Here is a 12,082-nt window from a genome sequence, read left to right as displayed (position 1 = left end):
TAGGTAAGTTTTAGATAATTTTTTTTTTAATGACAAAACCCCTTTAAAGAGCGGTTGGTAAACATTCTTTGGAATGTTTACAAAAATTGTGGTATTTTGATACATTTTTAAAATAATTGTAATAGGATAAAAGCAATTAATAACATGTTGTTCACATTTTACGTCACAATCAGATATAAAGATTGGGAAAGGAGGTGATTTGAAAGAAGCAACATACGATCGATCTACATGTGTGAAGCTGGAGTCTCAGGGACAGCAAAGGTAATTTCTTATGAAAGTACCAAAATTAAGAAAGCCTAGCCTGAAAACTACTGGCTGATAAACACACTGCAATGGAATTGGTTGGATAAATCCAGAATAAATTCTCCTTCATCACCTTTCACAGCCCCACAAAATATTCTGAGAATTGTTCTGAAGAGAGAGACATGTTTTTTCTTTCCCCAATTCCTCCCCCCTTCCTCCTTTTTAAGGCCCATTTAGACACAACAATAATCGCTCAAAAGATGTCTATCGAGCGACTTTTGAGCGTTCAGCGTCATTTACAGCGCAAGATGAGCGATCACCTTGCGCTGCCAGTGGAGGATGCAGAAGACAAGCGCGGTCTGCATCCAGCTGTTCCCCCTGCTCCGAGTGCCCGGCTGTTATACAGCCGAGCGCTCGAAGCAGAGAATGCAGAAGACAGAGTGTCCCCGCTTGTCTTTTGCATTCATCTGTTCTTGCTGGGAGCGCCCAGCTGTCATACAGCCAAGCGCTCCCAGCGGAGGATGCAGAAGACAAGGTGGGTGTCCCCGCTTGTCTTCTGCATCCAGATGTTTTCTGCAGGGAGCGCCTGGCTGTTATACAGCCGAGCGCTGGGAGCAGAGTATGGAGAACACGGCTGGACCGCTCTGTTCTTCATACCCAGCCTGTTATCAGGGAGCGGGATACAGCTGAAACACTAGTATCTGCTGTATCCCGCTGTGAATCCCTGATAAAGCTCATCGTTGTCTTGCAGCACGCTGAAAGACAATGATGAGCGACGGGAGAACGAAAACTGCGCAATGTCAGTGCAGTTAGACACAACGATTATCGCTCAAAAGATGGCTTTTGAGTGATCGTTGTGTCTAAATAGGCCTTTACCCCTCCCCCCCCCTTTCTTTTACCTCCGCTCCCCTTACCCCCACCCCCTTTTCATCCCCTTCCCCCTTTCTTCACTGTAGATTGTCTCTTCAACAATTATGTGTCTACAACTATCCTACCAAAAGCAATTGGACCCCTGAGCAAGAATCACAAGTAGTATTTATTCACATATGGTAATACATAGGCCGCCTCTGACCGCGGCCGGTGAACCTGCACACTTGTAGTCTTTCGTTTTCATCTGTACTCCGTTTTCACTGTTGGACATGTGCAGTACAGATTTTTATATGTTTTTTCCATGCCATCCCTAGGCGATGACTCAGGTCCCTCGACCTTTCTGCATTGTGAATTGCAGAAGGGCCGCAGGTCGGATGGCTACCATTGACTTCCATGGAAGCTATCTGTGTGGAATCCGCAACAAAGGTGCATGCAGTAATATTTTTTTTTCCTCCACAAGCGGAAATCCATTATTAGATTCTTCCTGCACACGAGTGGAAACCATTTCCCATAGCATGCTATGGACGGTATTTGCTGCGGACGTCTGCCGCGGATTCCACAGCAACAATACACCTGTGTGCAGGCGGCCTTAGTGCGGCTCCTTTGGCTAAGTGCTTCACAAGGAACTGGACTTCTCACCAATAATACATGCCTTACAGCTTGAGAAGCAGTGGTGTACAATAAACACTAGTGGGCAGCATATGGGGACACAATGAGCACCATGGGGACACAAAATGAAGTAACTTGTAGTAATTTATAAAATAGCACGTTCACGGACGTAGGAGTCTCCTGCAAGTCTGCCATTAGGGCCACCTGCGCTGTGTGGTTTGAAGCACTGTAGTATGTTTCTCATGTGTACATTTACAAATAAGTAGGCATCTTTGATCCGTTTTCATTCACAGTGCCGTTGATGATAATTCCGATACGACTACAAGTGTACCTCGGCTGCAGATAGATTCATCTTCAGATCCCGAATCATCCACTGATTACGTACCAGAAAAGGCAAGTAATTACTGGACAAACCTGTTTGACACTCTGTGTAATTTTTCTACACAGTACACTTATATAACAGACAAATAGGAGGGGCTACAATTCTTAAACACGTACCGATGTCGGCCCCGCTCTGGAGGCAGGTCATCTGTGTGTTTGTATATTATTCTGGATCACCCAATTTTGCACATTATTATAAATACACTACAACTGATACAAAAGAACACAAACAGGACTGAAATAGTGGCTAGAGTTACCATATCTTCCTCATTGTTAAACTCATCTTGTCCCATATTGGAGTTCAAAGAGGAAAAAAGACCAGTTTGTTTTTGTGTCCCAGGAGGCATCGATTTCCCCCCCCCCCCTCTCCAGTGCTAGTGCATGTGACACAACAACTTGAGGAAGTTCTAGGCTGCTGTTTACTTCTAGATCTATTGCCCCTCTAAGGGGATTTTGCAGGACTGGAAAAACATGGCTGCTTTGTTCCCCACCAATGCTGCCACCTCTATTTTTGGTTTGTGTCTGGTATTGCAGCTCCACAGAAGTATTAGACAGACCCTGTAAACGGGCTGCGTGCTGTTTTTGGAAGTCAGAAGCCATGTTTTTCGAATTCTAAAAAACCCCTTTAAATTTTTTTTTTTCTCCAAGAATCACAATAGAAGTGATTCACATGATGAAATTCCAGGAAATCCCAGCCTTATCCGTGCCCATCTGCTGCTTGTCCCGCTGCCCTTGATGATATTTGTATTTTTATTTTTTTACAGAGAATCCTCAATGACCATAAAACAATAGACTGTATGAGTAATGAAGGCCTACCAACGCCCGAGACAAACTTTCCTGAACAAGGTAAAGTTTATGAGCCCCTCTCTTATCTGTTTTATTATGCACGAGGAACATTATGAGAAGAACATGAATCTTACAAACCCTGTATGCATACTATCTTCCAGAATACCTAGTAGGCATACATGCCAATTTTACCAGCGAAGCATTACTTGGCCTTCTTAAGGTGCATTTACACCCACAGATGATCGCTCAAAATTCGTCAGAAACTGACAGTTTTGAGCGATCATTTTGCATAGGTTCTAATGGGCTAAATCAGTCTTTTAGTACTTCATTGCACGTATTTAGAGAACAGCAAGTGGTCTGTTCTCTAAATACATCGCTATTGTTCTCCAGTGCGGAACAGCGGCTGTTAATAGCTGTTAAAGAATGTTATCAGCGCTGCCTGCGGAGAACTCAGAATACGGTCTGTCTTATCTTATCGTCCTAAGGGACGAGGATTTCCTGCGGACATGAAGTCAGCGATGGACGAAAAGTGCACTTACATCCCCAGACTCTACAGATTACCTTTTTTCAGCCCATAAGCTTAGCTTATAGGGCTAAAACTTGGTTACCGATTCTCTTTATGAATAAAATGTATGTTTGAACACAAGTTTACAGTTTAGGCTATGTTTACACCTGCATTAGTAGATTCCATTTTTGATTATACTGGGTATTGTATAGTCATACCATAATGTTGATTTTTGCATTCTGCTATATTTTCATAGGTGAATGTAGAAGCGAGGGCAGTGCACAAAATAAGAATTCAATATCAAAACCTATTCCTCTTCCCAGAAACATAACTGCTCTTGAGAAAAGTCCAAAAGAAGAAAGTGCCGGTCTCAGTAAGATACCAGTCAAAAGAAAAACAAGTAGGGAAGCATCAAAGACTGACATTTCACCAAAATTGGATCATTCAAGCATCGCTTCCCAGAAGACAGAAACATTCGCACAGTCTGGATTATCCTCTCCAGAAACAGAGTTGCCTAAAAATGTCAAAACAAACACAAACTTTGAAGTTCATTCCTTGAAAGAGATGCAAGGAGAGCAAGAGCCCACACTAGACAAAGACCAGTTCATATCCCTAAGGAAATTTTGGGAAAAGGGAGCCGGGAATTCAGGGAATGCCAGTCATAGTCATCTACAGCAAGATGCAGAAGAGGCAAAGAATTTAAACGAGTCTTCTGCAAAGCCAACTTCCTCTGTTCCTCTACAGTCCACCCCAAAAGTGAATAGCGAGGAGAGAACCCTACCCGAGTTTGCACATCGATTGAAGTATTTCTCACAAAGACCTCAAGTTCTATCTTCAAGTGATGATGAAATGATCCATGTGGTTCCACCTCGAAAAACGTCATCCTCTTCGATACCAAGATCAACCTATGCCAGAAGCAAGGGTTCTTCTAATTCTAGAAGCGTCTCCTTATCAGAAAGCAATGGGACAACATCACACAGTGAAGACAATAGTGGAGTTGGCCGCAATTCTAAGAAATCAAAGCTACCAGTTCGAGCTTCTTCAATTGTCAAGGAGCCTAAAGTTGATCCTACCTCTTCTCCGAAAGACAAGCAGCCAACTGTTACTACGCCAGAGCTAACAGACTCAATGGAGGAAATCATTGTTCCACAAAGCAAACCCGAAGTGACAGAGTCGCTTTTCAGCAAAGTTCAGATTCTAATAGATACAGTTTCCTCTGATGAAGACCAAGGAGGCGCAGACAACAAACCCAAGAGTGGAGACATGGCAGAACATTCACCGTTGGAAGCTGAAAATGGTATTGTGTGTGTGTGTGTGTGTGTGTATATATATATTATATAATTTTTTTTTTTTTTAATTATCTCTAAACTGGGTTATTTCAGATCTAAATAACACATAGAATAAATTAGCATTAGCCTGTTATATTTGTGGAATGGTTCAGGAAGGAATCTGATAAACATTAGTGCTATTCCAGGGTGCATCCAATCATTCAGGAGTCTCCTAGACATTGGACAAAGAGATAAATTAATTCTTTAAGAGCATTTTCTACTAGCACAGCTTAAAATCCATTATCAAATTAAGATTTTCATTTCCTTATGTGTTAGGCATGGCAACTCAGTTTTTCTGAATTATAGACCTACTTCCCCAGGTTCCCCAGAAGAGAGGCATCCACTGTGCTATAGTACGGCAGAGCCAGCCAAATGCCCCCGTAATGGTTTATAATAGCCACAGAACCCTGTAAGAGCACCTGCTACAGCTGTATCCATTATAAAAGTTGCAGCAATCACTAGTGCCCCATGTTAAAGTGATTTATTGACAATGCAGTTTGAATTTGGGAAGGACCTCTGCAGAGTTGGTAAAAGTGCTTCATAGCGCTATTTATGACTGAGGTATAAATGGAAAACAGGCTGCGTTTTTACTTCTGCGGATTTCATTACAAAAATCATTTTCAGACATGCTATTACGAATTCAGAGTTAGGCCGGCTGCACACGGACGGGTGGGATTCTGCATGCGGAATTTGGCCCTGTGCCCAACCGGTATCTGCACGCACCTGTCTTCTCTGTACTGCGGATTGTCCGCAAGGCTCGCCGTCGGACATGCGCAGTACAGATTTATTTATTAAACCTCTGCTTTTCCCGCATCATCGCCTAGTGATGACGCAGAATCCGCGGCCTTTCCACAATGTCATTGTGGAAGGGCCGCACACCGGACGTCTTTCATTGACCTCAATGGAAGCCGTTCTTGCAGAATCCGCGCAAAAATAGAACATGCTGCAATTTTTTTCTCCGCAAGTTGAAAATTGCAATTGTTTCCATTCATGTGGAGGAGAAAGCGGTTTTCAGTAGCAGGTTATGGGCAGTATTTGCCCATAAACATGCACACTCTCATAGTAACATAGTATGTTAGGCTGAAAAAAGATAAATGTCCATCTAGCTCCGCCTCCCCCACCCCTGTTGATCCAGAGGAAGGCAAAAAAACCCCAGTGAGGCAGAAGCCAATTTACCCTCATTCTGCGGGAAAAAAAAATCCTTCCTGACTCCATAATGGCAGACAGACTAATCCTCACCAAGCATACTTGTTTTTTTCTTTTTAGGGAAGGATGGTGGGTGGGTGGGGGGGAATTCCTCTGCCAGACCCCTCTGGAACACAAAAATATAGAACATGCCACGATTTTTTTCCCACACCGCATCGCAGTGATGGAAAGCATCGCTCATGTGTATGACCATCCAAAAGAATGAAGTTCGTATTTGCTTGAGTTTTGTGCATCTCGCAACGCACAAAACTTGCATGAGAGTCTCGGTTGTGCAAAACCGCCCTCGGCACATAAAAAAAAAAGCTAGGAGGAACTGCTCGAAGGACAGTTGGGGTCCCTTTTCATCAAATGATTTAACGTTTGCAGAAGTTACACCAGCAGCTGTCTTTGAATGCTTTGCCCCACATTTACTAAGTGTTTTTAGACAATTTTAAACAGTTTTTTCCAACTTGTCTTAAAAGGAGGCGTGGCATAAATAGCACCAAAAATTGCACCAAATTGCCACGAATTGTGCCAAAATTTTGGCACAAGTTTTGGTGTCAACTAAGTCTGACACCAGTTACTAAGTAACCAACCCTAACTTTTAGACCGTATTAGGAAATAACCCCAGTGCTTTCTCTTTATCTCTCCTCCAGTCTCACACTGACAGGAGAGCGGAGGGGAGAGAGCGGGTGAGACGTTGATGCCACGCTGACATAGCGGGAAAGTTTGTAGTATGCAAACTTTCTGGACAGTGTTGTGATTGGCTGTCAATGATGATGTCATCGGGACCTAAACCAATTAGGTCCTGGTTCTGGCACCCAAGCAGGCTGCTACCGTAGTAACAGCCTCTTTCGAGTGTTTTACCCGCTGTAGGGGGCTGCTATGCCGGTGACATAAATTTACAACCCTGCTGCACAGAGCCTAGGCAGCAGCGACATAATTTACTGTCGGCGCTTGTGAATGAGTAGAGTCATGTAATGTCCCCAATGTAGCTATATATACCATATTATACTAGTAATACTGTATTAACATTTTTATATATTTGTCTGGAGTGTTCTAATAAGTTTGCAGGATATGGAAATAATATGCTGATCATGAACCCAATGACTATTTGGTTACCTCTGCAGGCCAAAGTGCCGACGATCACCATGAAGATATGGCCACGTCAAAGTCTAGCAACGTTACCAACGCAAGAAGCATGGTGAATATTTATACGACGACGGAAAGTGAGTTTTACGGGGAAAATAATGTATCGACTGCCTTAGTAATTGTTGTTCTTCAGGTTCGGCGAAGATAAGATTTGTCAAATGTTATTTATGTAATGTCTTTTGAAAATCCTGTTGCAGATCCTTACAGCTCCGACACGGCAGCCATCTGTCCGCGTACCCAGGAAACCAACCGCTCAATTCACAATATTGACTCTATTTCACAAAATCTATTGTTTGTTCGTCCGCATCCTTTTCCTGATACAAGTTGTGGAGTCAGGTGTAAAATAGATTTTCTCCAAGGCTTTATAGAAATATGAAGAACTGTTGACAGGGGGGAACACAGAGGCAAACAGCAGGAAAAGATGCAGAGTAAAAAGTGTGAACTGGTGCAGTGTCATGCAACTTTGTCACTAATCTGTTTGTTGTAGACATTGAAGAATTACAAAACATGGATGATGGCAAGAGTGAGGAAAAACTGCCAAACCTATGTTTAACCATATAAGCTCTGCTGGCACTCAAGGTGGTTGTGCTCCACCATGCTGTGTCCCCTCAGTAGGATGTAGAGATGAGCGAGCGTACTCGGAAAAGCACTACTCGCTCGAGTAATTTGCTTTATCCGAGTATCGCTGTGCTCGTCCCTGAAGATTCGGGTGCCGCTGCGGCTGACAGGTGAGTCGCAGCGGGGAGCGGGCGGGAGAGAAGGAGAGAAAGATCTCCCCTCCGTTCCTCCCCGCTCTCCCCTGCAGCTCCCCGCTCCGTGCCGGCACCCGAATCTTCAGGGACGAGCACAGCGATACTCGGATAAAGCAAATTACTCGAGTGAGTAGTGCTTTTCCGAGTACGCTCGCTCATCTCTAGTAGGATGGTTGTCAGATAGGCAGTCATTCATTTAATTGCTGAGTGATCCGGGATTAGAAAAACATGGCTGACTTTTTTTTCCAGAAACTGCGCCACACGGTTTGTGTATGGTACTAAACTTATTTCCATGGAGCTGAGTTGCAATACCAGACACAACCTGCAAGAAATCAGCCATGTTTTCCTGATCCTAGGCGACCCCTTTAACCCTTCGAGTTCTTGTTTAAACAGGGAAACTGTTAAAATTAAGTCAAGACATTACTTTTTATCCCTAAATTGAATCTCCTCGGGACACCTTAAGGACTTTGATAACCAGTCGTCCCGCCCCTGAAGATACTCATTTTAATATGAGATGTATGAAGATTATATTTGAGGGGGTCCAGAAGTTGGAACCTCCTCTGATATCTTACGGGCTTGTCCTGGCAGTTCGTAAATAGCTGGACAGGTTTGTCTCTGGCAGCGTACATGGCAATGACTGTATTGAAATGAATGAGTTTCTATTCTTGACTATCGTAAGTTAAGAAACTAATGAGCCAATAAACTAAAGTTTTAGGCACTCGTACCTCTTCGATCAGGACACTGGGTGACGTCACAGTTCCTGCTCCTCCAACCATGTAACCTTCTGATACCCTTGGATATCTCGTTTAGAGATGTGTATCTCGGATATTTCGCAACCAATTAACCCCCAGCAGTCACGTTAAAATTGGAAAAACCCTCCTTAAAAGGTCACTTTTTAATTGTAGATTTTGAATTTGTCTCATGTAAATGTATTTGACACAACTCGGTCACCTTAAGTGCGTTTTAACTCTGTAGTAACATAACTAATTTTAGCCATAAGTGCCAGTACATCGTATCCACTTTTATGTTTTAGTGGTCATTAGCTTTAAATTTATGGCTTGCCCTTCTTCTCTAGACTAGATGTCAGGAAAATTTAACAGAACATAACTTGAAATGAACGTTTATAGACTTTGGTCTCACTCATTAGCAGATATCTGTTACAGGTTTGAGGCCCATTTACATGGGACGAATGTCGGGCAAACGATGCCCGACACTCGTCCCTGTGTCTCCGCGCTTCCATGCTCCTGCACAGGAGCTAGCAGAGCTGGCACGCAAATAGAGCGGCCAGCAGGGGGGCAAGGCAGTGCAGGAGATTTCTCTCCTCTCGCTCCCCCGCCCCCCTCTATTGAGACACACAGCAGCCGTTCACTACTGAACAGCGTCTGTTTAAACAGAGCGATGAGCGATGAGCTGATCAGCCATTGGTTATGCTGCATAAAAGATCAGCGTTAAAGCTCATCACTCAACGTTCAGTAGTGAACGGCCGCTGTGTTATCTCAATGGTGAGGGGAGCGAGAGGAGAGAAATCTCCTGCACTGCCCCGCCCCCCCTGCTGGCCGCTTTGTGTGCGAGACAGCTCTGCTAGCTCCTGTGCAGGAGCACGGAGACACAGGGACGAGTGTCGCCATCGTTTGCCCGACATTCGTCCCGTGTAATTGGACCTTTAGCAGTAGACTTTCTTAAAGACACACGTCCATTTTGGCTACGGTACCAAAGCAAGGTGATGTCCTCCCTGAAATTCACTTTAATTTATTCTAGTAAGTAACTTCCAAAAAGTCACTCTTTATTCTTGCAGGAAAGTCACAGGTTATAATAGAAGAACTTGCAGAGAAAAGAGAAAAACACATTTTTAAGTCCGAGTACTAAGGACACGGCTGTGGCCGCATCAGTATTGTGTTGCCAGTCTGATGTATCCTTTTTAGTTTTCCAAGGTTATGTCTATGACTATTAATTTCCTCCTTTTCTTTCTCTAAGCGTATAACAAGCCGAACACGTTAAGCCACCAACTTCTGGAGCCAGAACGGGCGAAAGAGCTGAGCAGATCCACCCCTGCCCTGCATTCTGAGGTAAGGAGCAGGAGAATCCCAAGACGTCTGCTTGTACGGCTTCTGTATCATGCCAGTCATTGTTACAGTTGCGAACAGGAATACGAGTTCTCTTGCTACATTTTACTGGGATGTTTCTCTCTGCTTTGGTTTTAGACTGAATCGGACACTGCTTCTGAAATAAGCTTCAACTTCAAGAGGCATAGAAAGACCCTTAGCAGTGGCAGCAACTCTTCCGATATGGCATCAGTGTCTTCTGTAAGTATCTGATGAAACGACGCCACCAATGCTTGCACAGATGGACTGTTTCATAGCTGCCTCCACTAGCACAGCCTAGTAATGCTTCATCATGGCTGGGTATCAGGGCTCCTTCATGTCTTGGATTCTGTGTCTCCTATTGTCCATCCCCGACTGAAGGTATGACCTGTTACTAGAAGACGCCATCACTTTGATGTGCAGGGAACTGAAGCCCAACCCCATTCAGTTGGACTGTACTGCAGGTCTCTGCAGAGTTAGTGACCAGGAGCGACGCTGCGGTGGGCAAACTAGGTTAGTAGTGTTGGCTCAGGATTGCGGGGATCCGAGAGGTTGGAAAAAATAACTCCTTTTTGAACCAGCAAAGGCATTTGGATGTCGTTTGCTTGAGAAATTTAATATCATCCGCATCCCCCTTTTCCTACCGTGTTTCTCCGAAAATAAGACAGTGTCTTATATTAATTTTTATTCAAAAAGGTTTAACTTTTTTTTTACATGTATAGCTGCCTGGACACTATTTAAATTGACTTTTTAAATTAACTGTTAGCAGGGCTTAATTTTGGAGTAGGGCTTATATTTCAAGCATCCTTAAAAAGCCTGAAAAATCATTTTGCATCCTCAAAAATTCTGGAAAATCATGCTATGTCTTATTTTCAGGGAAACAGGGTATATATTCATTAGACCCAATTCTAGTAATCAAAAATATGTTGGTTCCTTGGATGTTGATGAGCGCCCTTCATGGTTGATGGGATACTGATTGCCATTCTGTCCACGCTTTTTGGTAGTTTTTAGTTGTGCTTTTTGCTTCGACTTATCTCCACATGATCATGTTGGTTTCTTGGAGCGCTAATTTGTAATTTCCTTTTGCATTTGCTTGTGGATAAGGAGAGCGCTGTCACTGTAGGGGATACGGACAGAGAGGGACCGGTGTGGTCTCTGCCCCCCAGGACTCCAAACTCCTTTCGGAGTGGATCTGCAAAGTATGTTTGTTCTGAAATGCCACAGCACTTCAGAATAAGACATACATGCCCACAATGCACATACTTTCCCAGGTCCATGCTTTTGTCATTCTTAATGCATGGTAGTGAATTTCAAAAATTTAGCTTTTTTGGAATGCTTTCCAAAGGGGATGATAGAACTGCCTTTCTAAGGCTTAGTTCACACCAATTACCTTTTTTCCTATTTGGCTCCATTTGCTGAGCAGCAAAAAGAACGGAAGCGCTGCATCCAGCATTTACGGATCCAGACAGCGCCGGATGAACCTCACTGACTATAATGGGGGGTGTCCAACTTCCGGTATGCCAGAAGAATTTTTTTTAGGCAGAATAGTGCAGCATGCGGCTCTATATAGTCTAGGATTTAATGCCAGATCTGTGCTGGAGGCGCTGAATGGAGCACAGATGTGAGCAGAGCCTCAGCATGGCCCATTGTACATACATTGGACTGAATACAGAATATGCCAATTCTTCACATTGTCCATGGGTTGTCTAGTATTGCAGCTCAGCTCTCATTAGCTTCAATGGACAAGCATGGTGCTGTATTTGGAAGAAAGCAGCCATGTTTTTCTAGCCCTGGACAACCCCTTTAAGTGCTATTTCTCTCCATGTGTTAATAATGCTTTGACCTATTTTCCTATGGCAGGTCAGTAACAGCGTCCTCAGTGTGTACAGCGGTGACTTTGGAAGTGTGGATGCACAAGGAACAGTTCAGTTTTCTCTGGATTATGACGAGAAGAACCGAGAGTTCCAGATATACGTGTCTCAGTGTAAGGACCTGGCTGTGGTAGATGAGAAGAAGGGACGATCAGACCCGTTAGTATTACAATATCCTTAAACTGTAAAAATATAAGGCCTTACCAATGGCCTCTTCATCCCCGCTGATCCAATCACAAAAGGGACTGCAGCTCTCACGCCGTTCATTCCTCACGTGACCATTTACCCAATCACTGGCCTCAGCGGGCATCTGAGCAGC

General features: G+C 43.8%; 1 protein-coding gene across 2 annotated transcripts in view; it reads left to right on the top strand.

Moving 5' to 3' along the window:
* Positions 1 to 12,082, top strand: part of LOC136580840 (synaptotagmin-like protein 2) — a 62,982-nt gene that overhangs the window by 35,038 nt on the left and 15,862 nt on the right. For both annotated transcript variants that reach the window (XM_066581707.1, XM_066581708.1), the window contains exons 4-11: positions 174 to 261; positions 2,016 to 2,115; positions 2,868 to 2,949; positions 3,651 to 4,691; positions 7,038 to 7,136; positions 9,786 to 9,877; positions 10,013 to 10,114; positions 11,753 to 11,922. In XM_066581707.1, coding sequence (XP_066437804.1) covers positions 174 to 261; positions 2,016 to 2,115; positions 2,868 to 2,949; positions 3,651 to 4,691; positions 7,038 to 7,136; positions 9,786 to 9,877; positions 10,013 to 10,114; positions 11,753 to 11,922 — 1,774 coding nt within the window. The remainder of the gene's footprint in view (positions 1 to 173; positions 262 to 2,015; positions 2,116 to 2,867; positions 2,950 to 3,650; positions 4,692 to 7,037; positions 7,137 to 9,785; positions 9,878 to 10,012; positions 10,115 to 11,752; positions 11,923 to 12,082) is intronic.

Source organism: Eleutherodactylus coqui, chromosome 10 (genome assembly GCF_035609145.1).
Source record: "Eleutherodactylus coqui strain aEleCoq1 chromosome 10, aEleCoq1.hap1, whole genome shotgun sequence".
NCBI classification, from domain to species: Eukaryota; Metazoa; Chordata; class Amphibia; order Anura; family Eleutherodactylidae; genus Eleutherodactylus; species Eleutherodactylus coqui.
This window is presented reverse-complemented; position numbering and strand designations above follow the sequence as displayed.